Consider the following 26,704-nt stretch of genomic DNA (forward strand, 5'->3'; position numbering starts at 1 on the left):
AAGGGCACAACGCTAGCACAGGGATGCTTGGTGGCTTTTCCGCCTGTCTTCTCTAGGCTTAGGTGCTCCTGGCTGGCATGCGCCCTCGTACTCGCTACAACTTTGCTGGAGCTGGAAGCTTAGTGCTCAAGCTAATTAGTGCACGTTCCCTCCCGTACACTCTAACACGCATGGGCGCCATGAACAGTTTGGGGAAAAGCTGCAACATCTGTTTTTGGTTCAATCGGCAATCATCCCCGTCTTGAATTTGGAGAGCGTGACCCATCAGCCAACCACGAAACACGGTCAGCCGTACGAAGCCGCTAAGTGATGCCGGCTGCCCCCATCAGAGGCTAGCACTGCCGTCCAAGCAAGACTTAACCCGATCTTCGAGACCTAGTATTTAAGAGAGGTAGGAAGCGAGAGTGAGAAACCGTGATGGCATTTGTGTGTCCAAGTGCAGCCGACAGAGCCAGCTTCCGGAATATGCCGTGCGAGTCCTATTAACTGTGACATCGAAGCTCGATCAATAATATCCGTCGAAGCCACTAAATCCGAGCGTGCACGCCCCCGTACTGTGTAGAATTCGTCAGGCCACGTCTGGAACAACGGTCAAAGGATGGTCGGGCCACCACCAAAGTGGTCCCAAATGTCAGAGACTGCCTTGACGCCCTCAGTTGACATGTCCCGACCCAGAGCGACATGCAGCAACTGAAAGTGTAATTCGGGTCAGAAGGCTGGATCTACTCTGCCCTCTCTAGGGCAAGCCAGCTGCCTGTTGCACCGTGGCGCCCAGATGAACTTTCTATGTCACAGGAAATCTGTCAGAGATTCGTACCACGTACACAGGCTTCCTGCACGCACCCATTCAATCTGGTTGATTTACGATCAAACTTGGAAAAGCGGTCGCGAGTTCGTGCAACGTCTCTCTCAAGGCGACTGGTCTGGTATGTAACTGCGGCTGACAGTAAGATCAGAATGTGATGCACGATACTGGAGAGCCATCCCAGTAGGTTCATGAGTTTGGCAGCTTTCGTCTCCATTCAGAACGTGGTTGACAGGGAGCTCCGGAGACATGGCCTTGGGAGGGTCGATAAAATTGCAAGGGCAGACAGGTGCTATGCGAGGGCCCAAAGCTCCTCGAAAACAACCCATAGTGACAGGCACCGGCAAAACCGGCGGGGACAGCGTCTGATGCGCAGTACGGAGTACTCGTACCTGACCCAAGGGATGAAAAGACGTTCGGACAGTCGACTCGTATTCGATCTTTGGACATGACCTGTACTTTGGGACAGTGATCGACAGCAGTCAGACGACGGCCGACTGGGGGAGACAGGGAGGGCGGTTCATCTTAGGTTAGGCTCGGCTGCCTGAGACCTGCTGGAGCAGCACAAATCCCATCCGCCTTGTGCATCCTCGGGCTAGAAGCCACCCGAAATCTCGACCTTGCGGTCCGGCAGACGACTGCTTCTGGGTAACCTATCAGGGGACGCTCGACGCTCCGGTCTGTTCCTCGCCGCCCGAGACCAAGGGCCTAGCGCTTCAGTGCCAGAGGGCCAAGACGTTCCGGGTGCTTTCGTGCAGCAAACCGATGTGCTAGACACTCGAGTTAGCCAGGATAAGCAAGGCCTCGGCCACCATCTCCATTGCAGTTTACTGTGTACTCTTGATCAGTGTGAATCGGAATCGATGTTCGTTACGTACTGTACACAGTGTTCGTCGTGGGACGCGGAACAACGTGCTTGGTACGGAGGACATTATTCTGCTACCTCCATGCGCCGTATGCTAGACAGGACCCTCATCGCGTGCCTTGCGCCGGCAGGGTAAGTTCGTTCGTGTCTGCAGACTCCGCAGAAGTTTATCATGAGACGAATGGCTTGAAAGCCGCCATCGATAGCTGAGATAATGGATCCCTGAAGCGAGTCCCACGCGACGACCCCCAACGGCTCCATTGAGCTCCGTCCTAGACAGATGCCCTAGGCCTGAACCAGAGAACTTGCTCCTGCCCAATTCGGTAGGATGGACCCTCCCATCACTAAGCGTCCGTGAACACGAGACTCTGAGTTTTAGTTGTTGCGATGCTTCTGTTTCATTGACGCCATTATTATCGCCAGCACTCCGTACTTCGCGACCGTGCATTCTCAATGGCCAGGGCTCCCTGACGACTGAGGCTGGTTCCGAGAGGCGAACTGTGGGTGGAAACGAAAACCATGGATGCCCTCTGCTAACAGTACTCGTACGGAGTACAAGATAAAGATAAAGCAACAGTTTCGATCGTCGTCATCATGGGTTGCGAGACTGTATGCTGCCCACCGTATTCGTACCTGCAGGCATCACATACCTGCGTTCAGTAATGACTTCCTTTCACGCCTTCCCTGTGGACGGAGAGCAGACCACTACGTACCTAGGTCTTGTACAAAACAGCCTGTGGAATGTCAACAAAGCTGTGTTTTGATTTGACATGTCAGCCACATTGGATTTAGACTTCCGAAGCTTCTGGCCTCCATGCCACGATTTTTGCTTTCACACCCAGCGCTCACGCCCATGCTGTTTCGAAACTGCACGAAAGCATCAACACAGCAACAGCCACTGAACCAAGGTCCAGAATGTAAGATGGCTTCCGGCACTGTGAGTGGCACACAAGGTTTCCTAGAGGTTCGGGATACTATTAAGATTTGAGTTTCGACGAATCACGCATCATGAACACGCTTCTGGAAAACACTGCTTCTGTTTCTGGAAGCGCAGGGCTGTGTAGTATCACGAACCTACACATACTACTCGACAATGCACGACGATTATGGGTGGACTACATGTCAGATTGTCAATCGGGTCGGGTCACCCATCAATTTGGGGACCATACATTGGTCGAACCGAAAAGATTGGCGGTCATTCCATCCCTTGTGTGACGAACCCAATCAGGTCAAGAAATGCCTCTTCCGTCTGCTATACTCTGCAGCACAGTTTTTGTCAATCTAAATTACACCTGTCTTGGTTCGGGCACAGTGGACTTCGCACGGCGACGTGGCCAGCATATCCACTCACATAGGCTGAAGAGTCGTCAGGTTTCGATCAGTTTCAGAAACAAACTCCACGCTGGGGAAGAAGTAACGAACTTTGTCACCGGGAAGCCTCGCTGCCGCCTTTCATGTCATATTCATCTTCCCGCTGGATTTGACATCTGGCTAGTTGCATCACGAGGCGGAAACACCCTCAATTCCAACCCCATCCCGCTCTCCACGGACCCGGTCTGTCCTACGGAAGAGTTGCACTCCGAACCTTTGTTGCTGTTCGATCAGTTGTCGTTATCTTCGCCGTTGCAACCCAGGTGGCCTGTTCTAGAATGGTAAGGAATTCAGAAACATAAATGTCTCCTCGGGAGGATTTTCCTAGATTGGGTCAGAAGCCAAAAAGCTGGATTGCAGTTTGGGTGGTCAAGGCCTTTGCAAAGGTTTGCTCTCTGCCCTGGTACTGTTCATTGGGAATACCTCGTATGATCTGGTCAGGACATGTGATTTTTCCTTCTGCTTCGGCCGCTAGTCGTTGCTTCAATACCTGCTCATCCTTTCATGCCTCTCCCTTTTAGTCGGCCTGACTCTGAGTCCTCGGCCTACTGCACAAAAAACCCTGGAGGTGCTTGTTCCATCTGCGCAAAGTGCCAGCTGAAGCTAGTCGGGCAAGAACTGGGCGACCTTGACTTTGACGACCTCTGCAAGCCGTCGATTGCGCGCAGAACAAGTCATGAGGCATCACAGCTCAAGCAGAAAATCAGAACCCCTCTACCAGGAAGAGGCCGCTGTACGAAATTTCTTCAGCAGTGCTTGTTACCTAGCCTTTCCTTGGGCTTCGATGTTGTTGATTGGCGAGGATTAGGGCAAGTCCAGCCAGAAATGGACGATGTCATTCATGTCAGCCCTCTCACACAGCGCTCAGACCCTTCATTGCGTAGAAGCCAGAGTGGAATCTGTAGCGTAAGGATGGTTTATCCTATTAGAGTACCTACAGACTGGCCTCCAAGACAATCGTATCAATCATTAGTTTGACACTTGAAATGTTACAGGTCTGGCCTTCTGCCAGAGTCGGTTCTCATACATGCCATCGGTGGCGCCATAATGCAGCATACGCGGGCATAGTTGTAGAGTTCGCAGATTCTAAGGTGAGAGTCTACTCAAGGCACGCCGCTCTAGAAGCGACATCACGGTTGCTGAAGGTATGGAGTGAGGTCGGAGCGTACTCCGTATCGTGTGCGCTGAGGTCGAAGCTTCGGTGAGATTGCGAAATACGCTTCGATGCCTTCCACTCCGCTACTAGAGTCAAGCATGCGGCTCCGAAGCGATACTAATTTTCCAGGTCGTAGGTCAATGGCTTCTTCCTGCCATAGGAAACGCGAAAGACGTGTTTCTTTACAGGTCGCAAGTACCTGGTCCCGTCGGACTTTGTCGCTACTTCTCACTTACTCTACCCATGGCCTCCAGAACATCGTCGTCGAATCGCATCGTTCTTGACCTTCTCCGACCCTCGAGATCCACCGCATCATGCGAGCACCTTCATTTTCGGAAAGCATTTGGCAAGCCCACGAGACACGCTCGCCATGTCTCGACCGCGTCTCCTCAGCTCTCTGAAATGGACGTGGACCGAGATAACTCACCGCGGTGGTCACAAACACCTCCAGCATTGAAAGCCCCTGTGCGCGTACGTCCACCTCGAATAGCACAACCTCTGAAGGTCAACAAGGACCAGCGGAAGCTTGACGAGTTCTATATCAAGTTTCTCGGGAGAGATGGGGACAAAATGCTGTCAGAGGAGACCAAGTGGTTGGCAGTCACGAACAAAAGCTTCGATGCTGGGCGGAGAGGGTTTAATGATAGACTCGCCTTTTTCGGTTGGTCAAACCGCTCTTCATCAAGTAGCAGTGTACTGATACGAGATTAACCAGGCAAGCGCATACTCGAACTACAATGCTCACTGGGCCTGATCAGCGTTGCCGACCCGTCACGGTACCAAAGAGCTGAGGATCAAGATCCTCATGGCCGAGAACCGTTCCGCCATCCAGCAATTGAATCGGTCGAGTGCCTATTGGGAAGCGCTCACCACTGGTTCACAAGCCACAAGCAGCTCGCAAATCTCGCCGAGCAATACGGGCTGCCAGAGGTCGTACGGTGGCATCCCAGAGACGTATGTTTTCTTGCCCTTCAAGTCATTCGACGGCCACAGCTAACTCCACAGCAGCCTGAACGTCTTCAAGCATCCGGCTCCGAACTCGTCTACGCACAAGCTTTACTATCGATAATAGGGGCACTAGCCCTAGAGCAAGGAGGGGCCGTCGCGAACCGGATCGCTATGGAAAAGGTGCTCACGCCGCTGGGCCTAAAAAGACACTGGAAAACAAGGCCGGAGGTCGCGCAGCCCTCGGGATCACAGAGATGAAGCGTCGGGCACGCAAACCACGTCGCCTATATTGTTCAGAAAAGAGTTGTACCAACAGTGCCTCCCGATATCATGTACAGGAATCATGGGTATAAAATGTCTGGGGCCTCTGACACCGCCTGAGCAACGGTTTGAATACTGTGTATCTGCTCAGCCAGCTCTTATGGCACCGTCCATATCGTCGGTCTCCGCGTCTCTAAATCGCAAAATTCAACAACCAATAAAACCAGAGACGGAGGCAGAATGCCATTCGATCTCGGCAATAATGCTGCATTGCACTGTCTTTCGGGCGCGTTAGTGGGAAGGGGAAGAAGTCTTGAATTTTTGTCGCGAAGCAAAGAGTTCGCGGAAATTTGCTTGGCATGGACTGCTGATGTCAGCGCACCTCAACTGCCACCACCACTGCCAGTCAAGCAGAAATCATCTACCAGTCGATTCAGTGACTCCTTGTCCTGCTGGCGCAACTTTTGACCTCAATTCTGGCAATGTATTCTTACGGTAGTAGGTGCAGTCGTCGGGAGGATGCCGTTGAAGAGAACGAGAGTACAAATGAGCTTCGCCTATCCTCAATAGCTACCACTACCTGTACCAGTTGAGCGCCATTGGTACCCCTGCCATGACAATGATTTCTCATCCAATTCAGCACGTATTATTTCACACCAGACTGTGCAGCCATCGACAGTTCCTTCAGCCGCACGACGAGGCTGTGACAACTACTAACATGCGTACGCCGTGTTCCTGGCAGAGAACAGCATCTGCTATACATAGTTGCATTAGTTGGCTGAAGCCACGACCAAGAGCATAGCGTGTAACAATTAATGTCAAGGCTGAACTACGAGTGAGTAATCCAGCCCGCAATGCCTGACTGACTCGAAGTCACAACTCCTGCTACAACAAGATCAGACACCATCACTGCGTATTCATTAGGCAGCACGAGTTTCCGAAGCTGGTCTGAGTCGGATTGGTCGAAGTGCAGATACGGCCCCTAACTTTGAGCAGAGGCTGAGCCTTTCCCAGATGCTGGATACTCATCTTCAGCAAGTGGTATAGGACGATATCGACAACCGTTGCGGATGGGTCCTATTCGCCTCACTTCATCTGGGGTGGACCACCATAACATCGTGAACCCCTCACTATTACTCTTTCTGTCGAGGGTGGCTTCGGGTACAACTTTAGCTCAGACATTGGACAGCTCTACTTCGGCTCAGGCAACAGGTAGTGCTGCGAAAAGCCATGTGTTACCAATACATGATCCAGCGGCATCGAAGCGGCAGCAACAAGTCGCAGCAAGTCAGGAGGGATATGTTCATGCACCGTCATTTCTGGGGAATCTTTCCGACTTCTCGACCGGGCAGTTAGGAGACGCTCTTGTGGCCGCAGAAGTTAGCTGTTCAACCAGGAAGCAAATGTCTTCGACTCGATCGCTCAGATAGAGGCGCAGGATCAATCGCAACTCTGACGAAGGTTTTGGACACGGCCGGCTCTCCGACTATCCCTATTGACAAGACGTGCTCACGATTCCAATACTACTCAGACGTCAAAAGTCGCGGGCATGGAAGAATTCTCATTCTTCATTGCACTGTACGCGGATCAATGGCGTTATTCAAACCCAGACGCAGGCTATCAGCCAGATTGGACTTCTCTTGAAATTCAACCGGCCAGGCTCCGTATATGAAGGTACAAACCTTCCAGAGGTGTTCGCAATCCCCATTTCCTAAGCCGAGCCAGTAACGTGACTCGTAATGCTGCGATTCGATTTCAGATAGATATGCCGCAGTTGAGTGCCGCAGTCCAAGCGAAAAGCTTTGACAGCGACGGATTGTCTCAAGGGAATGCCGTTCATTTGGTGGACTAGGGATCCGATGCGAATACCTTACTACCTTGACATATAATTGACAGAATACATGTAGACAATGAACAAGCCTCTCGCTGGAAATGACACGGAAGCGTGGTGACCAGGTTTAAGCAAATGCGTCTTCAAGCCTTTCAGCCTCATTCTCACTACTGACAGCCTTCGGCGAGGCTGCGATAAAAACCCGAAGTTTTCCCAGGCCGACTTCTTCTGTCACTCGAGGACAACACCCCCCTCACTTCTCTTTCACTTCTCTCTCACCCACCCACAACCACTCTTTCTCGTACTCGCACTCGCAGGCGAATGCACCATTCTCTTCAACTCTCTCATTTCACCTTCATAAATATTCCCCCGCTTCTACTCCTCTGCTGAAGGCACCTTAACTTCTCCGTCCTCCTTTGAGGACCTGCAGGCGCCATGGCGTCGGCAATCTTCTTCCTCGACCTAAAGGGCAAGGTGAGCGCGCATCGGAGAAACCTCAAAATAAATTCGAGACGACACTGACACTTTCCAGACTCTTCTCGCGCGCAACTATCGCGGTGACATTCCCATGTCTGCCGTCGAGAAGTTTCCCGTCTTGCTCTCGGAGGCCGAAGAGGAATCTTCCGCTGTGCCGCCATGCTTTTCTGACGAAGGGATTAATGTACGCGTCTCCAACGCGGTTGTGCAGACTGCCGAAAACAAAGCTGACGGCGTCTGCTAGTACCTCTACATCCGTCATAGCAATCTCTATCTTCTCGCTCTGACCAAGCGCAATACCAATGCTGCGGAGATCCTCCTCTTTCTTCACAAGATTGTCGAGGTGTTCACCGAGTATTTCAAAGAGTTGGAAGAAGAGTCAATTCGCGACAACTTCGTCATCATCTACGAGTTGTTGGACGAGATGATGGACTTTGGCTATCCGCAAACCACGGAGTCGAAGATCCTACAAGAGTACATCACCCAAGAGTCACACAAGCTCGAGGTTCAGGCGCGTCCTCCTATTGCTGTCACCAATGCTGTGTCCTGGAGAAGTGAGGGTATCCGTTACCGCAAGAACGAAGTCTTCCTTGACGTCGTCGAGTCCCTCAATCTCTTGGTCTCAGCCACAGGCAATGTCCTTCGCTCAGAGATCCTCGGCGCCATCAAGATGAAGTGTTACCTGTCCGGCATGCCAGAACTCCGCTTGGGCTTGAATGATAAGGTCATGTTCGAGACTACAGGCCGAGCCACTCGCGGCAAAGCAGTGGAGATGGAAGACGTCAAGTTCCACCAATGCGTGAGACTGTCTCGCTTCGAGAACGATCGCACCATCAGCTTCATCCCTCCTGATGGAGAGTTCGAACTCATGAGCTACCGTCTCAACACTGCTGTCAAGCCCCTCATCTGGGTGGAGTGCGTCGTTGAGTCTCACTCTGGCTCTCGCATCGAGTACATGCTCAAGGCGCGCGCTCAATTCAAGAGACGATCAACAGCCAACAACGTTGAGATCATCATCCCCGTCCCCGACGATGCTGACTCTCCGCGATTCCGCACCAACGTTGGTTCCGTCCACTACGCGCCCGAGAAGTCCGCCATAGTCTGGAAGATCAAGCAATTTGGAGGTAGCAAAGAGTTCCTCATGCGCGCCGAGCTGGGCTTGCCCAGTGTGAAGGGCGATGACGAGCGTGGTGGCGGGATGACCGGCGGTTTCGGTGGTAGCATGGGTGGCATTGGAGAAGGCAAATCCAAGCGACCGATCAATGTCAAGTTTGAGATCCCGTACTTCACCACCAGTGGTATTCAAGTCCGCTACTTGAAGATCATTGAACCAAAGGTATGTCGTCGCCCCGACCATTGCTGCCACCCACTGTTACTGACTTGCGACACAGTTGCAATACCCTTCCCTTCCCTGGGTTCGCTACATTACTCAATCTGGCGACATCGCTGTCCGTCTCCCAGACGTTCAGACGGGCTAGAATCCCGAGGAGAAGAAGTCCCCCAAGAAGCATGGAAGACATCGGGCTGCCACAGCTCCTGCTGTCCTCACCACTTCTTGATCATTTCTGAACCTAACGTCTTCGACGATTGACATCCATCACGTACCCGTAGTGACTACCTCACTTTTGCTGGCGAAGTCGCCGCCGGTGCAATATTCGGCTCACCTTCCTTGTGTTGGTGCGATCATATCAGATGGACAATCACATGCGACAGTGGTGAAGCTGAGCAGATCGGAAGGCGAGAACAAGTCCAAGCCTTCACAACAATCGCCGCGTCAGGCGTCAAGGGTACAAGAACAAACAAAAGAGCACGCAAAGCTCGAACCTTTTCGAAGGTGAACACTAACAAAGCGTCAACACTCGCAAAGAGGTGCGCAAGCTTCCTGATGAGAGCACAGGGCAAACACCCTTCCTGGCCTCAGAGATGGAAGATTGTACAAGAGTCAAACTCCCAACCACCACTCAGCCCCCAACAAACCCAAAAAACCACAAATGCCACTGCACCCTAAGTGAAGGCGCATGCAAAAACATCCTATGTGATTGATGTTGGAAGCAGAATGAATGCATCGTCTCCTGACGAACCTTGGATGGGATCATTGTTACCACGATTGGGAACATGTCAGGGCGCATACCAGATCGGTGGCACCTGGAGATCAATCATCACTACAGCGGACATTCATTACGGCATCCACTAATTGACATTGACCAAAAGGTCGATGTCAGCCTTTACATAGCTCATTCCCGTCACCACCGTCACAATCAAGAGTCATTGAAGCTCATTCCTGTGTTGTCTTATTGTTTGTCTCTCATCAAATGCTGGCGTGAACTACTTCTCTTCAGGCTCACCACCAGCTCACCAGAGTCTTGAGGATGATCATTTACGTAAGCGCTTCTGCTCTTGGGTGCTTGCAATGCTTGTCGTAAAGCATGAGCTACAATGGCGTGCTTTGGTTTGGTTTCCCCTCTGCGTGCCACCCCATCTTCCATGAAACCCGCTGATGCCGTCTTCTCGGACCGTCAATCAATGCTGATTCAATCCACGACAAGGAGAAAGACGTTCCTACGCTTCTGCCTTCATCTCCCCCACGAAGCACACCATGTCCGAGTCTCAATCCGTCCCCACCAGCATCCCCACAATCAACCTCAGCAAAGCTTCTTCCGACTCTGACTCATCCATCCGCGCAGACCTCCTCGCCCAACTCCGCCACTCCCTCCTCGACATCGGCTTCCTGTACATATCCGACCACGGCGTCGACGCCACCATCGTGGGAAAACTCCTAGCGTTGTTGGCCCCACTGTTCGACCTCCCGGAGCATGTCAAATTATCGGCCTCGCTGATCAACTCTCCACACTTCCTGGGATATAGCTCGTTTGGCCACGAAACCACAGCCGGGAGCCAGGACCAGCGCGAACAGTTCGAATTCGCAAACGAAGTGTCGATTCAGGATGGAGACGATGGCGATGCCCTGTCCACGCGCCTGCTGGGCCCGAACCAGTGGCCCGTGGCCAGTGACGACGTCGAGGCCGCGGCTGTGGTGGTGGGACGCTTAAAGGCCGCAGTCGAAGCGTATGTCTGTGAGATGCAAGCTCTGAGCACCAGGTTTCTGAGCCTCGTGGAGGAGGCTCTCGAGGTGGAGAGCGGCGTCCTGCAGCGTTTCACCGGCCCCCAGCATCGGCTCAAGGTCGTGCATTATCGGAGCCGGTCATCTGGCTCTGGGGACCCGGCTGCTGTCGCAGACGAGTCTCCAAAGAGCGGTCACGTTCCATCGGGCTGGATCCAAGGCGTAGGCCCTCATAAGGACTCCTCCGGCTGGATGACGTTTTTGCTGCAGACGCAACCACCACCACCGCAAGCCAAAGAACAAGAACAACCCTCGCACGTTGCTGCGTCATCGACGGGTTCTGGCACCGGGAGCTCCGGCGGCAGCATCGCCGGCAGGGGCCTGCAAGTCCTCACCAAATCCGGCAGCTGGATCGACGTCCCGCCCATGCCGGACACCTTTGTCGTGAACATGGGCCAAGCCTTCGAGGTGGTGACCGACGGCCTGTGCAAAGCGACGACGCACCGCGTGTTGCTCCCATCCGGCTCGTTTGAGCGGTATAGCGTGCCATTCTTCCAGGGCGTGCAGCCGCAGCTAGCAAAGCGCGACTTTATGAGCTTGTGGGCGCAGTTTGACGAACGGAGGCACAGATGGGGCGAGGGACTTGAGAGCGACGAGGCGAGGAATGTCGATAGTCCGTTCTTGAAGGGGAAGTACGAGACTTGGGGGGAGGCGCAGTTGAGGACGAAAATCCGGAGTCATAGTGAGTTTGGCCAGGTTTCGTGTTCTCGCGCTGTGTTGTTTTCGCGCAGTTCTGCTTCCCTTCCAAAAAGCAACGTCCTGTTGTTCATGTTTGCCCTTTTTCCTCGACGGCGGTACGTGGTACAGACTAATGAACTTGCATAGGGGACGTGGGCAAGAAATGGTATCCTGATGTTTATGACAAGTATGTCAACGACGATGCCTAGATGGTCGACCAACGAGCAGGCTTCATCTAGACTTCGCTCAGCAGTGCGGAATTCGTGGATTGCAGTCGGCACCACTCACGAAGACATTTCGATGAGGACACCGAGAGTGGCGTGATAGCCAAGCGGAGCTCTACCTGGTGCTGCTAGCATATTCATCGTCCACTCAGTGCCGTTGCAAGGACGCCGCGACATCGTCTGGCTAAGATTACAGCCTCGTGCATGGTCCACAACCAGCTTCTTCAGCTCTTCTCCAAGCTCGTCCTGCGACTCCTGGTAGCCATATCAGGACTCAGTCAACTTCAGGAAGCTGGCGCCATCATTGTTCGTCTCTTAGAATATACGCCACGCGTACCGAGCATGTTGTATGCTCGGCCAGGCTCGATGGTCACCCTAGTGTATCGAGCAAGCAGAGGAGACTAATGCAGGACAGGCACTCAACAGCACCAGTAGCCAGAAGATCAACGTCAGGCGACGCCCTTCTTTTCTGTCCTCGTCCTACACCTTCTTCGCCTTGGCAAGGCAATTACCCCTTCAAGTCGCCTTCTACCAGATTCCAGCTGGGTGTAACTTCCTCTACTGCATAGCACTGACACCAGCTGATTAATACTCACCACCGCACAGTCAGCTCCATAGACGGGCTGGTCGGTTCGCGAACTTCTCCCGGTCCTCGAAGACATCACACACTGCTCGCCTCTGGCGGTAGTTATGATACGGTATATGTATATATATATATATATATGTGCTATGCCTCTGGTTTCCAGGGGCCGTAGACTAAGACGGGATTCGTGCAGGGTTGAGGCAGTAGTACCCTAACGGAAACGCTGTACGGCCGGCACGAGAAATGGTATCAGCTTGGATCTGTCTTGTCTTATCTTGTCTTGTATGCGCCATCTCGCTCAAAGAAATTAGCTTCTCCACTGCCTTGAGATCTGCCTGGTCATCGCCCGTCTCCCGACAGCGACGTTGCAACTTTCAACAGAGGCGGTGTAATCGCTTTCCCATTGGGCTCAATGGGGACGTCTTATGCGGCGGTATGATGCTGCGCTCTGCAGATGTCAAGTAAGCAACTAGATTTGCTGCAAATGTGGCATGCGGATAAAGATGGTGTATGTGCTTTGCCGATTTACCTCAGATAGAAACTTGTGCAGAGCACCACCCTCAACTAGTTAAGTCATGTCTGCAACAAGGACACCAAAACAGCTTGTCTCATTGTTTATCCAGCTGGCGGACTTGACGACGCGTGCACACTGATTATCGGTGAGAGGACATACAATCGATATGAAATTTGGGCTCGCATTTAAGGAGAAAAACTACTATGTATCGTCAGCGGACTGCATGGCACAAGCGACACATTACGTCCCGCGCACGGATGAATATCAGAGAAGCTGGACCAACTGAGAGGAGACGAGAGGAGAAGAGACTGGTATCCAATTGATTTTGATTCAAGTACTTTTGAAATGTGCAAGACGGTCGACCAAGTTAACGCCGGCATTTGAAGAGTTGAGATTTTGGGTAACCATGAAAGAAATTCCAAAGGCGATTGCTGTCCTGCGCTGAAAGAAGTTCAGCATCAACTCGCTCGCTGGTGGTCACTGTGTGCGAACGGCAGCTAGCTCAAGCAAAGAGGATCCTGATCCTGAACCTCGAGCACTTCTTGTCTTCCCAACAGCGCAGCACATTCCTGTCTGATCTGGGAAATGCGAGCCCGTGTAGCGCACCTCGTCGTCACCAAGACTTCCTTTTCGAAGAACTTCGGGTCGCCAGCTCGTGCGTACCTAGGTGCCTGTGATGTTAGTCCATTCCCAAGCTCTTTTGGTAATATGCCCGGTCAGTCTCGTTGAACTCTTTTTGCCTTCGGCGTCATCAGCCCTTGCAGGTTCCTATCAACGGGCAGACATGGCATGCTGATCTTGTTTGGGATCCAGACGTGCAATTGTTTCTCCATCTCCTCCATGCTGCAGGACTGTGGGCCTGGTGGTGATTGGGCGCGTTCAACGTTCTCCTTCCCCTTCCGCTTCTTTGCAATCGACCTCGCTGGGATCTCGACGTGGGAGAATACCTTCTTCGTGCTGCATTTCGCCCCGCCTCGATCAGGCGAAGGCTCCACGATGCTGTACAGAGCCTTCGTAGCTGCCTGGCACTTCGACATTGCGGCATCGTCGACGAAGCGGACTTTCTTGACTTGTCGCGGCTTGTCACTCTTGCGCTTTTCAGAATCAACTTCCCGCCGAACTGGAGTTGACGCCTCCCGGAAGTTGACCGGGACAAATCTGCTGGAGTCAACAAAGACGTGTCGAGCTTGAGTCAATTCCTTGGCTAGTTGGTCTTCGAGCGGCGGACCCAAGCTCGCCTTCTTGGTTGAGATTGCTTCCGAGTCGATCTCAATGTCAGTTCCCAACAGGTCGTCGTTTGCATTTGCCTTCAAGCCCGCCTGAACGGCATCTGGGGTGGCGCAGGCGATCTTGATCAGAGTCTTCAGACCGATCTTCACCTGCTGAGCGAGGTCGAGCATCATGGCATTGTTCTTCAACATCTGTTTCGCGCGCCATTCTACTTCATTCTGCAAGTCTCCCAGGCCTCTGCCACGGCACAGATTGGTCGCATTTGCCTCCCTAGCTGCCTTTCTCACAGCGAAAGATCGGCTCTCAACATCGTAGACCTTGTACTTGAGTATGGTCGCCGCATGGTGGAGATCGCTGGAAAGAAGCTGGAGGACTTTATATTGCTCGTCAATGCAGTCCGCCTCCAGGTAGTGCCGATTTGAGCAGGATGAGACAGCCGCCATCATGAGTCGCAGAGATAAAACAAGCTAGAATATCAGATAACATGCGAAAGAAGTGAATAGGAGTGATGGTGGAGCATCTGAGGTGTGAGAGAGGAAGATGCGATCAAGGTAGTTGACAAACGGGGGACGTGAAGAAGAGCTGATATAGAGATCTGGAGTGGTGTTCAGTTCAGCGACAACAATCTCAAGTGACAAGATCGATCTGCTGTTATTCATCTGCTCTTGAACAGTGAAGTGTTCCTCAATTCACTCGAGGTTCATTTCGTCCTCACGTTGCTGATCTGTCCCATTTCAGCAGATCTGCCGCTTGGTGGCCGTGGCCACAGCCGGCTCTGGTCATATCCAAAAGGCCATACGACCGGACTACTGAACCTGGATTCAGCCTCAAGATTTGTCTACCCGATCCTCCAACTATGATCGATGTTTATCTCTGGTGTTGCCTCACTTGCGCACTGACACGGAACCAGTCTTCAGCTTCTTGTCCTTCTGACTCGTCGGGGCCGCAACAGTCTTGCTCGCACTCGCAGTCCGGCTCGTTCTTTCCGGCCGACCGTTGGGTTCCTCGACCACAACATCATCAGCAGAGTCACCACTTGACGAAGACGCTGAAGCGCTGTTGGATGTGCATGACAGCCCAGAGTCGGATTCCGTGTCATCACTGCCCACCGAAGAGTTCTCGTCGACAGAGTCCCGGGCTTCGGTTGTAGTATGAATGTCGCTCGGTGTCGAAGATTTCTTTTCCTCCTCATCAGACGAGTTCGTTGCCTCAGATCCAACCCGGTGGCCATCAGATTCTTCATCCCCTGCTGGGTCTGAGTCCGTATTTGATGTTTCTCCTGCATCTGTCGAGACTTGGGAATTGCACTCGGTGCGTTCCGCAGGCGCATGTGAAACAAGTCTTGCAGCTTGGCCGTTGATTGTTTTGTCTTCATCTGAAGCTGGTCCTGATTCTTCGTCATATCTCACTCTCTTAAGCCTCTTCGCTGCGGGGTATGGGGCAGCCTCATCTCCGTCATTGAGAGTAGATATGCGTCGTTTCAACTTTGGTTTGCAGGCTGGCCCTGCTTCCAAAAAGCCGGAAGAAGCTTGATCGCACACTGCCGGGAACTCTGGTTCAGGTGCTGTGACCTTCGATAATTCCCACCATCTACGAACTCCAGGAAGTCGCTGAGAAATTCGTTCATCTGATCTACATTGCCCAAGCCATCTTCGACACGTGTCGCCATCTCGTTAAAACGAGCAGAATGAGCGGAGTCAGACAAGTACAACTCGAAATCCTCCTTCGACATGCGTAGGATTTTGTCCCACATGATTTGCATAGCGTCACGGTCTTGGTAAGCGATTTGCTGAAGACCTTTAGCGGTTTTGGTAAGGGTGTTGGCGCGGCCATACATGAAATCAGCTTGCTCTCGGAGGTCATCAGCCTTCTCTCGTAGAGCTGCGGCTTGCTGTAGGAGGTTGTCTGCGTGCTCGAAAGCTCGTTGGGGCGTCATGGAGACCGGCTCCTCCGTCATCAGAACCCGAAGTAGTGGTTCCATGACTCCAGCAGGCCGACAGAGAATGGTGGTCGAATGTGGGAAAGGTGGAGAGAGACAAAGGCGATATGATGTCAGTCGTGGTTAGAGCGCAGTTTGCTCATGCGTGGTTCCAATGCACTTGACTGCCTAGTTCGCAGTGAAGGGCATAGTCAGGTGGTGAAGGGCACTTAGCGCGGTGTAATATTGAGCTCCGCACCAGTGACTGTGACATGAAATCCGAAAACCTACGACTCAGCCGGAGCCCTTTCTTTCATGGTGAAGTGTCCATTGGTATTTCCACTACTGTGCTGGGGTCCAAGGTTCGGGTACAGCTGGGTTGTTTTTCTTCAACTGCTCCAATTCGGCCTCGAGTTCAGCAAAGTTTCCAGAGATGGGATTCTTGACCGGCTCTGTTCTAACCTCCCATACGTCTTCGCTACTGGGCCCAGTCTTCCATTTGACTGCCTTTTTTCGGTAATGCTCTTGAATTGCTCTCTCGCGGTCCGCCTTGTCCCACTTCCTTGTTCTCATACAGAGCCAAAAGTCATCCCAGTGGTTCGAACATGAGCGGAAGGAACCGTAACGGTAGACGTTGACGAACTGACCTCCGAAGCTTTGGCAGAACATTGCATAGTCGAACGCGGACCGACAGGACATTTCGGTCGGGTACAACGAGTTGGGCGAGATGTCAGTCCCACTGGGCGTCGGCTGCGATGCTGTCTCTTTCTGGGTGAATGTTGCCTTCTCAGGCTGTCCATCACTTGCTTCTACTTGTAGTTCTTTCAACAATGAGACCCATTCCTGCTCAGCCTGCTCTTCTCTACTCAGGGCGCGAGTGGCGGGCTCGGAAACAGGAGGAGCAGTGGTTGCGCAAATGGGAGCTGCCACAGCTTCTTTCGGAGTTGGTGGAACGGGTAGAGCAGTGTTGTCTCCTTTCTCGCTGCTCGGAGCAGCAGGGGGAGCCTTCGACCACCAGCTCATCTTCGACTCAGTTGCTCCGTACCTTTGCTCGAAAGCAGAAATGCCGCTAGAACGGGCAACGCGTTGAAAGTGTCCAATAATTCAAGCCACAGTGTAAAATGCCCAGCCACAAAAGCAGCCACAGATTTTCTCCCTTCTACGTCATTGAGAAAACGCGCCCGCTGAGTTCCAGGTTGGATGCGCAGGTGGCAGCTGGTGACGGGGTGCGGCAGGCAGCAAGCTTTTGTGGTCACAAGAGCCGACTTGTTGGACATGTTATTCGGCACTCGAAGCTCAACTACAGTCTCTGTCCATCTACAGGACTGCTAAGACTGGTAGACATGAACAGACCTTCACTGCCACGATGCTGAGGGGACAGTGACGATGATACTCTCGAGGACTGCTGGACGCTCCTTTGGGCGGCCAGGCCATCTTCTGACAACCTTTCCTAGAAGGCAACTGCTCTACACAGGGAGGAATGCTCGACCAACAGTTAGAGCCGCCCCAGTTGCTCCAAGCAGGAGAACGACGTCCACCGAATCTGGCGACAATGAATCAGGCCACATCCAGACCCAGGAGAATCAAGGCATCTTTTTCTTCGATAGTGAGCCGAACTAGGCGCATACTGGCAAGAGCTGTACTGACCGCGTCGCAGATGTCTTCCCACTGAAGCTGCAATGGCTGAACCGTATTCCCTACCTCAACCCGGACAAGTTCCTGGCAGATTCCCTCAGCAAGGTCAACCAACCGAACCTTGCTTTAGCCGACCCCGGCAGTATCATCAAACGAGCTCTACCAGAGGGCCTGCCACTGCGTGTTGAAAAGATCCTACCCCGGCTACGCGAGGGAGGTGCGTTTGTCAAGTTCTCTCATGACGAAGGAATAAACGCCGCTGAACTGGAAAGCACATTGAAACAATATCTCCACGAGAAGCCAATCAGACCATGGTTCAATCCCCTACGAAGAGTGCGGGCTTTCCTAGTGCAGGGCAAACCGTGGATTGAGGATCTATATCGCCTGCCCACAGCTAGACTCAAGGTGGAATTTCTACCTACGGCCCCAGAAAACACCGCCGCCGAATTGACCCAGGAGACTCTGTACTCATTGTTTCGCCGGTATGGCAAGCTCTCAGAGATTGCCCCGCAGCCGTCCGACTCGAAAGTCACCCCGAAATACGGAACCATTGACTATACCAGAGTCAGATTTGCAACCATGGCCAGGAATTGTATGCATGGCTACGTAGTTCCCCCAGAAGAGGGAGGAGGCAAAACCGGGACTTTACTCAAATTGAGCTACGAGTCAAAGAAGAGGACGAATTGGATCTGGGACTGGATGACCAACCACCCGAGGATCGTCATCCCTATCCTGGTTGCCCTTCTCACAGCCGCCTCAGTTGCTGTGTTCGACCCGATAAGGACTTTCTTTATCAGAATGCATGTCACTCACGGCTTACATCTGGAGGATCAGCCCATCATCAAGTGGGTTAGAGGCCAGCTGCTGCGCGGTTACGACATCATCCGGTTCCGAAAGAACAAGCGTGAAGACGAGAATCTCAGAATTGTTTGGGAGGATCGCCAGGGCGCAATCAACCAACTACAGACGTGGCTGATCGAGACTGCCGATACTTTTATAGTTGTGCAAGGCCCTCGCGGCGCCGGAAAGAAAGAGCTGGTCGTGGACCAAGCCCTGAAGGATCGGCCCAATACTCTGATCATCGATTGCAAGAAGATCCAGGAAGCCCGAGGAGATAGCAACACCATCGCTGCAGCTGCCGCTGAAGTCGGCTACAAACCAGTGTTCTCGTGGATGAACAGTATCAGCAGCATGGTCGATCTCGCCGCAACAGCCACGATCGGTACAAAGGCTGGGTTTTCCGAGACACTGGACAATCAACTGGCCAAGATCTGGGGCAACACAACTACTGCACTGAAACAGATCGCGTTGACTCCACGTAAGAAGGACGACAAGGATCCCCAAATGGCCGACGATGAATGGCTTGAAGCCCACCCCGAGAATCGACCGGTAGTCGTGATTGACAACTTCCTCCACAAAAACAACGAGGGATCGGCGAGTCTGGTCTACGACAAGATTGGAGAATGGGCTGCTGTTCTGACGACGCAGAACATTGCCCACGTGATTTTCCTGACGACGGATGTTTCATTCTCCAAATCACTTAGCAAGGCTCTGCCAGATCGAGTGTTCCGCCAGATCACTTTGAGCGACTGTTCTCCGGAAGTGGCAAAGAAACTCGTCTTGAAACACCTGGACGCTGCTGACGGCGCTGACGAGAAGACCCCGCAGAGTGAGGAGGAGAAAGCGAATGCCTCGCAAAGGCGAAGCGATCTCGACGAGCTGGACGGCGTGATACAAGTGCTTGGAGGCCGACTGACGGATCTGGAGTTCCTCGCCCGACGGATCAAAACCGGCGAATCGCCCGGCAGTATGTTGACCTTTCACCATTATTGTGTTTCGATGCTAACGCAGGAGAACAGAAGCTGTACGTCAAATCATCGAGCAGTCCGCCTCAGAGATCTTGAAAATGTATCTTCTTGACGTCGATGTGTCGACCCGCAAATGGACACCTCAGCAAGCATGGCTGCTGGTCAAGGAGCTCGCGGCAAACGAGACTCTGCGGTACAACGAGTTCATTCTCAACGATCTGTTCAAGGACGGCGAGACTGTGCTGCAAGCTCTGGAGCAGGCCGAGTTAATCTCGATCACGTCGAAGAACGGTCGACCGTACGGCATCAAACCAGGGAAACCGGTCTACCAATCCGCATTCGAATACTTGACGGACGACGAAGTCCTCAAGGCGCGCCTCGATCTGGCGATTCTAGCACAGTTGACTGCCCAGGAAAACAAGAACGTGGAGAAATACGAGGCCGAATTGAAGACGTTGGCAGATCTGCCGGGAACGCCAAGCGAACTGAAGCCTCGTATTCACTGGTGTCTGAGCAAGGCGATGGCCAGCCAGGAGAAGGTCATGAAATACGAGGCTCAAAGTGGGCAGTTGAAGAAGATCCTTGCGGAGAAGTTTTGATGGAAGCGTCGGCACCCAGTCGGTAGCGCGATTGTTTGGTACATCATTGGAGCGTGTGACGGGGAATTCAGTACGTAGCTTGATGCAAGTGCAGTATTCTCCGGATGTATTATGCCCAGGGAAATCTATCGCGGCCTCGGTCGCCATGCTCTACTCCAGTCATACTGCGTAGTGTCGACACCAGGCACCACAGGCAGGATTCTGTCGAAGCTAGTACTTCACTTATGTGCGCAACATGCCTGGTAGGCAGTTGGTAGTGGACAGTGAGCCAGGCTATAAAAGCCTCCCTCACTCTTAGCATCCTTTGATAGAAAACAATCAACTGATTTTCTCTCTCGCTCTGTCTGCTTCTTCAGATTCAAGGCCAATTCCAGATAGGAATCCAATGCCATCCATGTCAGCAGCATCTAATTAAGCTTCGGGGATTTAACGAGCCGGATACACGCGTCAGAATGAATGCGGCGCGGTGTTTATTTGATCAAGTTTAAGGCGTCCCATTCTATCCCACATCAAGACAATCTCGACCATCCACTTTTGCCTCACGAGCCGTACTCCCTAGAGAGACATCAAGTCTCATGAACCTCCATGTCAAGAGGATCGACCTCTCTTGACACTGACCGATAAGGTGCGACGAACTAACGTACGGGCCGGTCAGAACTTAATTAATCCACTGCCACGTTTTTTCGATACGAGCCTCTCATCAGCACTGTACTCCGTAATTATACATCGGCCCCCTTTGACCAGATGGCAGCGCACATGGACATGTCGCAGCAGGAACGAAGCTCTTCGTTCCTCCACCACACCGTCACAGGAGCGCTACATCATCCAGTCCAGTCAGCTATCGTTCTCCTCTTCATCACCGCCGTGGTCACGCGCGTCATCACGGGACTCCAATACCGCGCCACCGTGTCAAATCAGCCACCGGGAAACAGTCCGCGAACTGTGCCTATTCTCCCATATTGGATACCGTGGATCGGCCATGCGATCAACTTCGCCGCCGGGGGTACGGCTTTCTTAACGGCTGCAGCACGGTCACTCGGGGGCAATGGCTCCATCTACGCGCTGTGGATGGCCAACTCCAAACACAATGTGGTCACGGTTCCTAGTCTGGCGAAACAGATCTTGATGGACAGGAGCAGCCCCATCACCATGGAGGATTTCATCTATCATGTCATGAAGACCTTCTGGGGCGACGGGGGTGCGATCAAAGCCATCGATCCTGCTCTCCTGTGGGGCAACATCCATGGAGTCCTGTCCGGCATGTTGCGCGAAAGCTTCGTCACCACGGCCATCAAGGTCACCGTCGACATGGTCCAGGACAGAACATGGAATCTGGTCTCTGGCGCAGCGAGTCCTGTGGACCAGAGTATCTGGGAACGACAGGGGAGTGTCGAGATTCTGTCCCAGGGGAAAAGTGATGGTGATTTCGTCGCCGAAGCCAGTCTCATGCCTCTGATACGGTATTTCGTGGGTGACATTGCCACGACGGTACTGTTTGGGAAGGACTTTATGGAGAATAATCCCAACATCATGCCGGACCTGTGGGAAATGGATACGCGCTTCAATCTCTTCTTGGCCGGCGCGCCAAGCTGGTTTCCGGGGATGGGTGGGCCAGCAAAAGCAAGAGAACGCATCATTCAAGCCATCGACGAACATCACCAGGCGTTGTTCAAGTACCTCGACGGTCAAGACCCCGGGTCCAGGTGGAGTGACATGTCTGACGTCTCTTCCGTGATTGTCGATCGTGCGCGAGAGTTCAAGGCGGCGGGATCCTCGCCTAGAGGATGGGCCACCGGCAACGGGGCGATCCTGTGGGCCATGAACATCAATGCCAATGCCGTGGTCTTTTGGATGGTATGGTATGTCTTTTCGACGCCGTCGTTATTACAGGAGATCCGGCGCGAGATTGCTCCCCATGTACGATTCCACCAACCAGCCGCGACTGGCCTTCCGATCAAGGAGCAACCGAAGCTTGAAATCGACGTGGCTGCTCTGTGGACCAAATGTCCTCTCCTGAAAGGGGCGTTCTTCGAGGCAATGCGCCTGGAAGCTCCAAGTATGTCATACAAGATGGTCGAGGACGACTTTGTGGTCTACGAGGACGAGAAAGATGCCAGGAGCTTGGGCAAGAAGGAGCCTCAAAGTTGGCTGCTGAAGAAGGGAGAGCTAATCTGCATTCCACACGGGGTACATCAGAGCGACGAGAAATATTTCCGCGATCCCGAGCGATTCGACCCCCGACGATTCTGGGCCAAGGAAAGTCAGGCGGAGAAGGGCCAGAATGGTCACGTCAACGGTGAGGCGGAGGACGACGCCGAAATCAGAGTGGAGTACAAGACGATGAAAGTCTGGGGCGGCGGCAAGCAGATGTGTAAAGGCAAGACGTTCGCCGAGAGGGAAGTCGTCCTTTTCGGAGCCGCGATCATCATGCAATGGGACATCGAGCCCGTCAACAATGGTGGTAAGTGGGTGCACCCAGGTCGCATAGTCGGCGCCGGTGCCATGAACCCGAAGAAAGACGTCCGGGTTCGGATGAAACGAAGGGAGGGATGGTAGAGCGTTCTCCAAGTAAATAACATGTACGAATGCCTAATCAAGACCAATCTACAGTAGCGTACGAGCGTGTTGAACTGCAAGACATCCCGGATCGATCTTGCCTTGGCCGTCTTTCAATCAAGAGTCTCGTCCACGGCGGCTAGGAAAAGACCAACTCGACGAGATACCTATCACCTTTCGTACTCTCGGCCATGCTGGCATCTGCAAGTCAGAATCTTGACCCGCTTGCGTCGAACCGCTGGCAATCGGCCCCTTGCCCGCAGTAGATACTGCATCCTACGTGTGGAGGACCCAAAAAGGAACCAACACTCGCGAGATTCGTACAGTGAAAGCCCGAGAAGGCAGCTTAGGCAAACCGTGTCACCTGCCACGCGGAACCCCGACATTTTGATTGGGGTTGGGCGCATTCTTATTGCTACTGTATGGGGAATGAGCGTGTGCGTCTCCTACACCGTAATGCAGGCAACAGCACTAATACTTGCAGTCCTGAAACGCGTCGACATCGAGATCAGGCGGAGGCCGCTTTCAAAAGAAGTCAGGTACATGCTTCTCCCATCGATTTCCAAAACCAGTGTGCCTCCTGCTCTTGTTGGCCTTGGCTAGACCACTACCCTCGGACTGGCAAACAGTACAAAAGCTTTACTGCCGACTTCAACGATGGAGGACACAGGCCAGCAGGTAGCAGAACGATATGCCCTTGTCTCTTCACTCTACGGGCCGGGCACGATCGCCTGCTGGTACCTCACAATTCTGTCCGTTCTGGTCTCTTGGACGCTTCATCCGAGGAAACGAAAGTCCGGATCTATCGACGTCGACTTACTGGCGACTTTGACGCTGCCAACTGTCGCCGCCGGCCACCTGATATCGCAGATTTCGACACTAACGCCAGGTCACGACAACTCTCCAGGCTCTGGCGTCGAAGCTAATCAATTTGCTCAGTCTATCGCCGCTATCGAGGCACCTTTCAGCGTGGTCGAATCCTTCATGGCGATCAGTGTCATCCTGTTCCTTGTTTCGGTGTGGATGGTTTGCCTCCGTCGGGCGATATCCGTGGCAATGGTCGGCCTCCTGTGCCTTGCCACTGAATGTTACATCCATTTCTCCAGCTTCAGAGAGCTTGGTATTCGGTACAACCCGTTGGGCGCCCCGAGTGACGAGAAACCAGCCTTCACCCGATCGTTTGTTGCCGACTTCACGGGCCTTGTCATAGCCATCCCTGTAATACTGGCTGTTTGCTCCGCTACGCTCTCTGCGATCATCACCTACATGCTTCGCTCTGGAAGCGTGCCGCAGGAGATCGAGCAAGGGGCCCGAAGAAGGCCAAATGAGAACCCTGCAGCTTCCCAACGGGCTGTCGAAATGCTCCGACCAAGTACCGAAGCAGCTCAACGAAATACCCCGCCCGCGGTCTCTGGACTTACACAGTCAGGAGATAGGGTAGGAATGGAAGAATGGAAACGAGATGCCAAGCGAACAGAACGAGTGGCACGAACAAGCGCATGGATCAGCCTGGTTTTTGTCCCCGCCACAGCGCTACTCAGCATATTACCCAGCGCAATGAACGCGCTTCAATTCTCCTATGCAGTTCTCGCCGCGAGTTCTGGCAGGACAATCACAGTCTGGGCTCGTCTGAAGATATTTGCAGGACACTTCTACCCGCACTCCAGTAACTCTTTCTTGGATCTCGACCAAGCAGTGGCAACCGCGGCAGGAGCAACTGTGCTTGGCTTTAGCATATACAGTGTTGCCAACGCACGTTACAAAATGCAAAGTAGCAGACAGTCGATCCGGGTCGAGGAAGACAGCATCCAGCTAGATCGGTTGGTTCAAGAACCGACGATTCGAGGTCTGGAAATAGTAATGGATAACTGCAGACGTCGAGCGCAGTGACGCTTTCAAGGAACATGGAAACATGATTATCTCATCTTGTAATGGCTGATGGTACTCCGTATGTACGAGGTAGGTGGGCACCACTGCCGATAACGGTTTGTAGAAATATGCATGAAGTCCCTGTAAACTTGCAGTTGATTGCCGAGAGGACGACTTGAAAAAGCATAGATCAAAGATACGATAGATAGTCCTTAGCATACGGAGTGCACCTAGGATATGGATCTATGTGGAGACGTTATTGAGAACGTCTGTAATAATTATCGCAAGTGTTGTCAGATCTTCAGCCTGACCTTACGCTATGGATGCCCTCCGGAGTATTTAGTTACCCTCCAGATCGGACGCCCAGATGACCAGGCACTCTCGCAGCCCGTTTCCTTGCACCGCACATTCTCACTGTGTACGGACCACTCAGCGCAGTCAGATATTCAGGCCATGTGCATCCGGCTTGACAGCAGAACCCGAGGACCGCGCATCGTCGACCGCATCTTTCGCTCCGAGGCAATATCTTCAGCCTGTCTGAGGTCCCTACAGCCCTTCAACCTGGGTGCTCAGGTCGGTCGCGTTGTGGTGTCTGCCGTTCTGCCGCCCTGCATACAGTATCGCATGGCATGCATGTACACTATGAATCGGGACGGCACCTCGCTTGGCCACCCCTTGTGAATGGCCAGGAAGCTTACCTCAGGTAAGCCTTCACGGGCGGGCCAGACGACTTTGAACACGAGGCTCCCACCACTGGTTACGTGGCGTGGCTTTTAGACTTGCCTGCCGAACGTCGAATCGACTGCCTCCAACACGGCACATTATTCTCGCTGCCAGCCATTGACCACGACTATCCAGCCAGCAGTCCGATTACTGTGTACAGCGTCCTCGTATGCACGGGCCGCTCTTGTGCGTGGCGCAACGCCTTCTCAAGAACGCTTTCCACTTACGGCGGGTCCAACCTGAACTTGCTCTCCGCTGCTGAGATTCACACCCACCGTGGTCATCGAACCACTACGTCGTAGTCCAAAATAACGCAGGGCTACCCAACGGTCGACGCGGAAGTAGATCCAGTCGGCTCGCCGGCCACACGTGGGTTGCCGGTTTTTGCTCTGCCTCACCTTCTGGTGCCCACATGCAGATCGTCCTCGTTCACCAGGTGACGGTTTCCTATTCTGTTGACCTCGGTGGCGGACTGCTTTGTGCGCACCGACACGAGGACGACCCTGAAACATGATGGACACGAGAATATCCGCAGTGCGGCTTGAGGTTCAGCTCCATGGGCTGCTGGCTGACAGCGGGAACATCTCTCAACGTTATTGGATTGGATCACTGGAATGCCGTACGTATGGTAGGCTGGTTTGTCTAGCCATGCATGCATGCGAGGTAGCCACAAACCTCGTGATCATCAGCTCAGCTCGCGCCATACAGAAAGATGAGGCTAGACATTTGAGTCTGAGATGGAACGAGCCGCGTAGCTAAGGATATAAGGCTAGCTGCTTTGCCATGTTTGAGAAGAGCGCATGCCTCCGTGTTCGGGACGCTGAGGTGTGCATTGATTGATTTTCGTTCTCGGTTTCACCTCGAACCAACCCGCGGCTTCAACGACCAGGTCTTTGCGTCAAGGAACCGAACAGTCACCTCGCCTCGCCGACCCTTTGACGGACAGCCTGACTCAAGTGCACTGGCATTTTGGGATCAATCAAGACACATCGACTTGTCCTCGACCTCCAATCCTGACGCTCACGCCCGTCAATCAAGATGCATTTCACCAGCCTTTTCCTCGCCAGCATTTCGCTGATCCTTCCCACCGTCCTGGCCACCCCTCTTCCTGGATCCGACAGCTTATGCTCTCACCCACTCAGAGACGGGGACAAGCTCGTAAAGGTATATTCCCACAACCAAACTCCTCGGTACATCCAAGTGTCGATTCCCATTCCCGCGCTTCAGCCTTCCTTTCGTATGGACAAATTTGGCTGACATGGGTGGTGCGTAACAGCGATTGACCACCGGCATTTGCGTCGACCAACGGTGCGTGGTTGACCCCGAGACCCATGAGACTTGCATCACGGCGTACTGTACGTTGGAAGGCAAGGAGGGGTTGAACTGCCATTGTTTGCCGTTGACGGGGTGAAGTCCGATCGAAGAGGTTCGGGATGGGGCGCTCGAAAGACCATAAGGTTTTCCTGTACGAGGTTGACTGAGGATAACCGCGTCCAGTGACATCGGCGGGTGGAAGCTTGTTCGATTGCAAG

The 26,704-nt window shown here is 53.1% G+C and overlaps 9 protein-coding genes across 9 annotated transcripts; 6 read left to right on the top strand and 3 right to left on the bottom strand.

The window, feature by feature from the left end:
- Positions 1–4,599: 4,599 nt before the first annotated feature.
- Positions 4,600–5,403, top strand: A1O7_04874 (uncharacterized protein; the record flags this gene model as incomplete). The annotated part of the gene is made up of 3 exons (XM_007758884.1): positions 4,600–4,858; positions 4,913–5,151; positions 5,206–5,403. 3 exons carry the CDS (start codon positions 4,600–4,602, stop codon positions 5,401–5,403), a joined length of 696 nt encoding a protein of 231 aa, XP_007757074.1.
- Positions 5,404–7,672: 2,269 nt separating this feature from the next.
- Positions 7,673–9,192, top strand: A1O7_04875 (AP-1 complex subunit mu-1; the record flags this gene model as incomplete). Its single annotated transcript, XM_007758885.1, has 4 exons — positions 7,673–7,711; positions 7,770–7,898; positions 7,959–9,050; positions 9,106–9,192. The coding sequence occupies 4 exons, from the start codon at positions 7,673–7,675 to the stop codon at positions 9,190–9,192; spliced, it is 1,347 nt and encodes a 448-aa protein (XP_007757075.1).
- Positions 9,193–10,310: 1,118 nt separating this feature from the next.
- A1O7_04876 (uncharacterized protein) lies at positions 10,311–11,722 on the top strand (the record flags this gene model as incomplete). The annotated part of the gene is made up of 2 exons (XM_007758886.1): positions 10,311–11,517; positions 11,661–11,722. 2 exons carry the CDS (start codon positions 10,311–10,313, stop codon positions 11,720–11,722), a joined length of 1,269 nt encoding a protein of 422 aa, XP_007757076.1.
- A 1,828-nt stretch (positions 11,723–13,550) lies between these two features.
- On the bottom strand, positions 13,551–14,507 carry A1O7_04877 (uncharacterized protein; the record flags this gene model as incomplete). Its single annotated transcript, XM_007758887.1, has 1 exon — positions 13,551–14,507. One exon carries the CDS (start codon positions 14,505–14,507, stop codon positions 13,551–13,553), a length of 957 nt encoding a protein of 318 aa, XP_007757077.1.
- A 441-nt stretch (positions 14,508–14,948) lies between these two features.
- A1O7_04878 (uncharacterized protein) lies at positions 14,949–16,000 on the bottom strand (the record flags this gene model as incomplete). Its single annotated transcript, XM_007758888.1, has 2 exons — positions 14,949–15,604; positions 15,652–16,000. The coding sequence occupies 2 exons, from the start codon at positions 15,998–16,000 to the stop codon at positions 14,949–14,951; spliced, it is 1,005 nt and encodes a 334-aa protein (XP_007757078.1).
- Positions 16,001–16,324: 324 nt separating this feature from the next.
- On the bottom strand, positions 16,325–17,005 carry A1O7_04879 (uncharacterized protein; the record flags this gene model as incomplete). Its single annotated transcript, XM_007758889.1, has 1 exon — positions 16,325–17,005. One exon carries the CDS (start codon positions 17,003–17,005, stop codon positions 16,325–16,327), a length of 681 nt encoding a protein of 226 aa, XP_007757079.1.
- Positions 17,006–17,368: 363 nt separating this feature from the next.
- On the top strand, positions 17,369–20,024 carry A1O7_04880 (uncharacterized protein; the record flags this gene model as incomplete). Its single annotated transcript, XM_007758890.1, has 3 exons — positions 17,369–17,588; positions 17,640–19,424; positions 19,477–20,024. The coding sequence occupies 3 exons, from the start codon at positions 17,369–17,371 to the stop codon at positions 20,022–20,024; spliced, it is 2,553 nt and encodes an 850-aa protein (XP_007757080.1).
- A 762-nt stretch (positions 20,025–20,786) lies between these two features.
- Positions 20,787–22,580, top strand: A1O7_04881 (uncharacterized protein; the record flags this gene model as incomplete). The annotated part of the gene is made up of 1 exon (XM_007758891.1): positions 20,787–22,580. One exon carries the CDS (start codon positions 20,787–20,789, stop codon positions 22,578–22,580), a length of 1,794 nt encoding a protein of 597 aa, XP_007757081.1.
- A 657-nt stretch (positions 22,581–23,237) lies between these two features.
- On the top strand, positions 23,238–24,470 carry A1O7_04882 (uncharacterized protein; the record flags this gene model as incomplete). Its single annotated transcript, XM_007758892.1, has 1 exon — positions 23,238–24,470. One exon carries the CDS (start codon positions 23,238–23,240, stop codon positions 24,468–24,470), a length of 1,233 nt encoding a protein of 410 aa, XP_007757082.1.
- Between the last annotated feature and the right edge of the window lie 2,234 nt (positions 24,471–26,704).

This window comes from Cladophialophora yegresii, assembly GCF_000585515.1.
Source record: "Cladophialophora yegresii CBS 114405 chromosome Unknown aczIN-supercont1.3, whole genome shotgun sequence".
Lineage (NCBI taxonomy): Eukaryota > Fungi > Ascomycota > Eurotiomycetes > Chaetothyriales > Herpotrichiellaceae > Cladophialophora > Cladophialophora yegresii.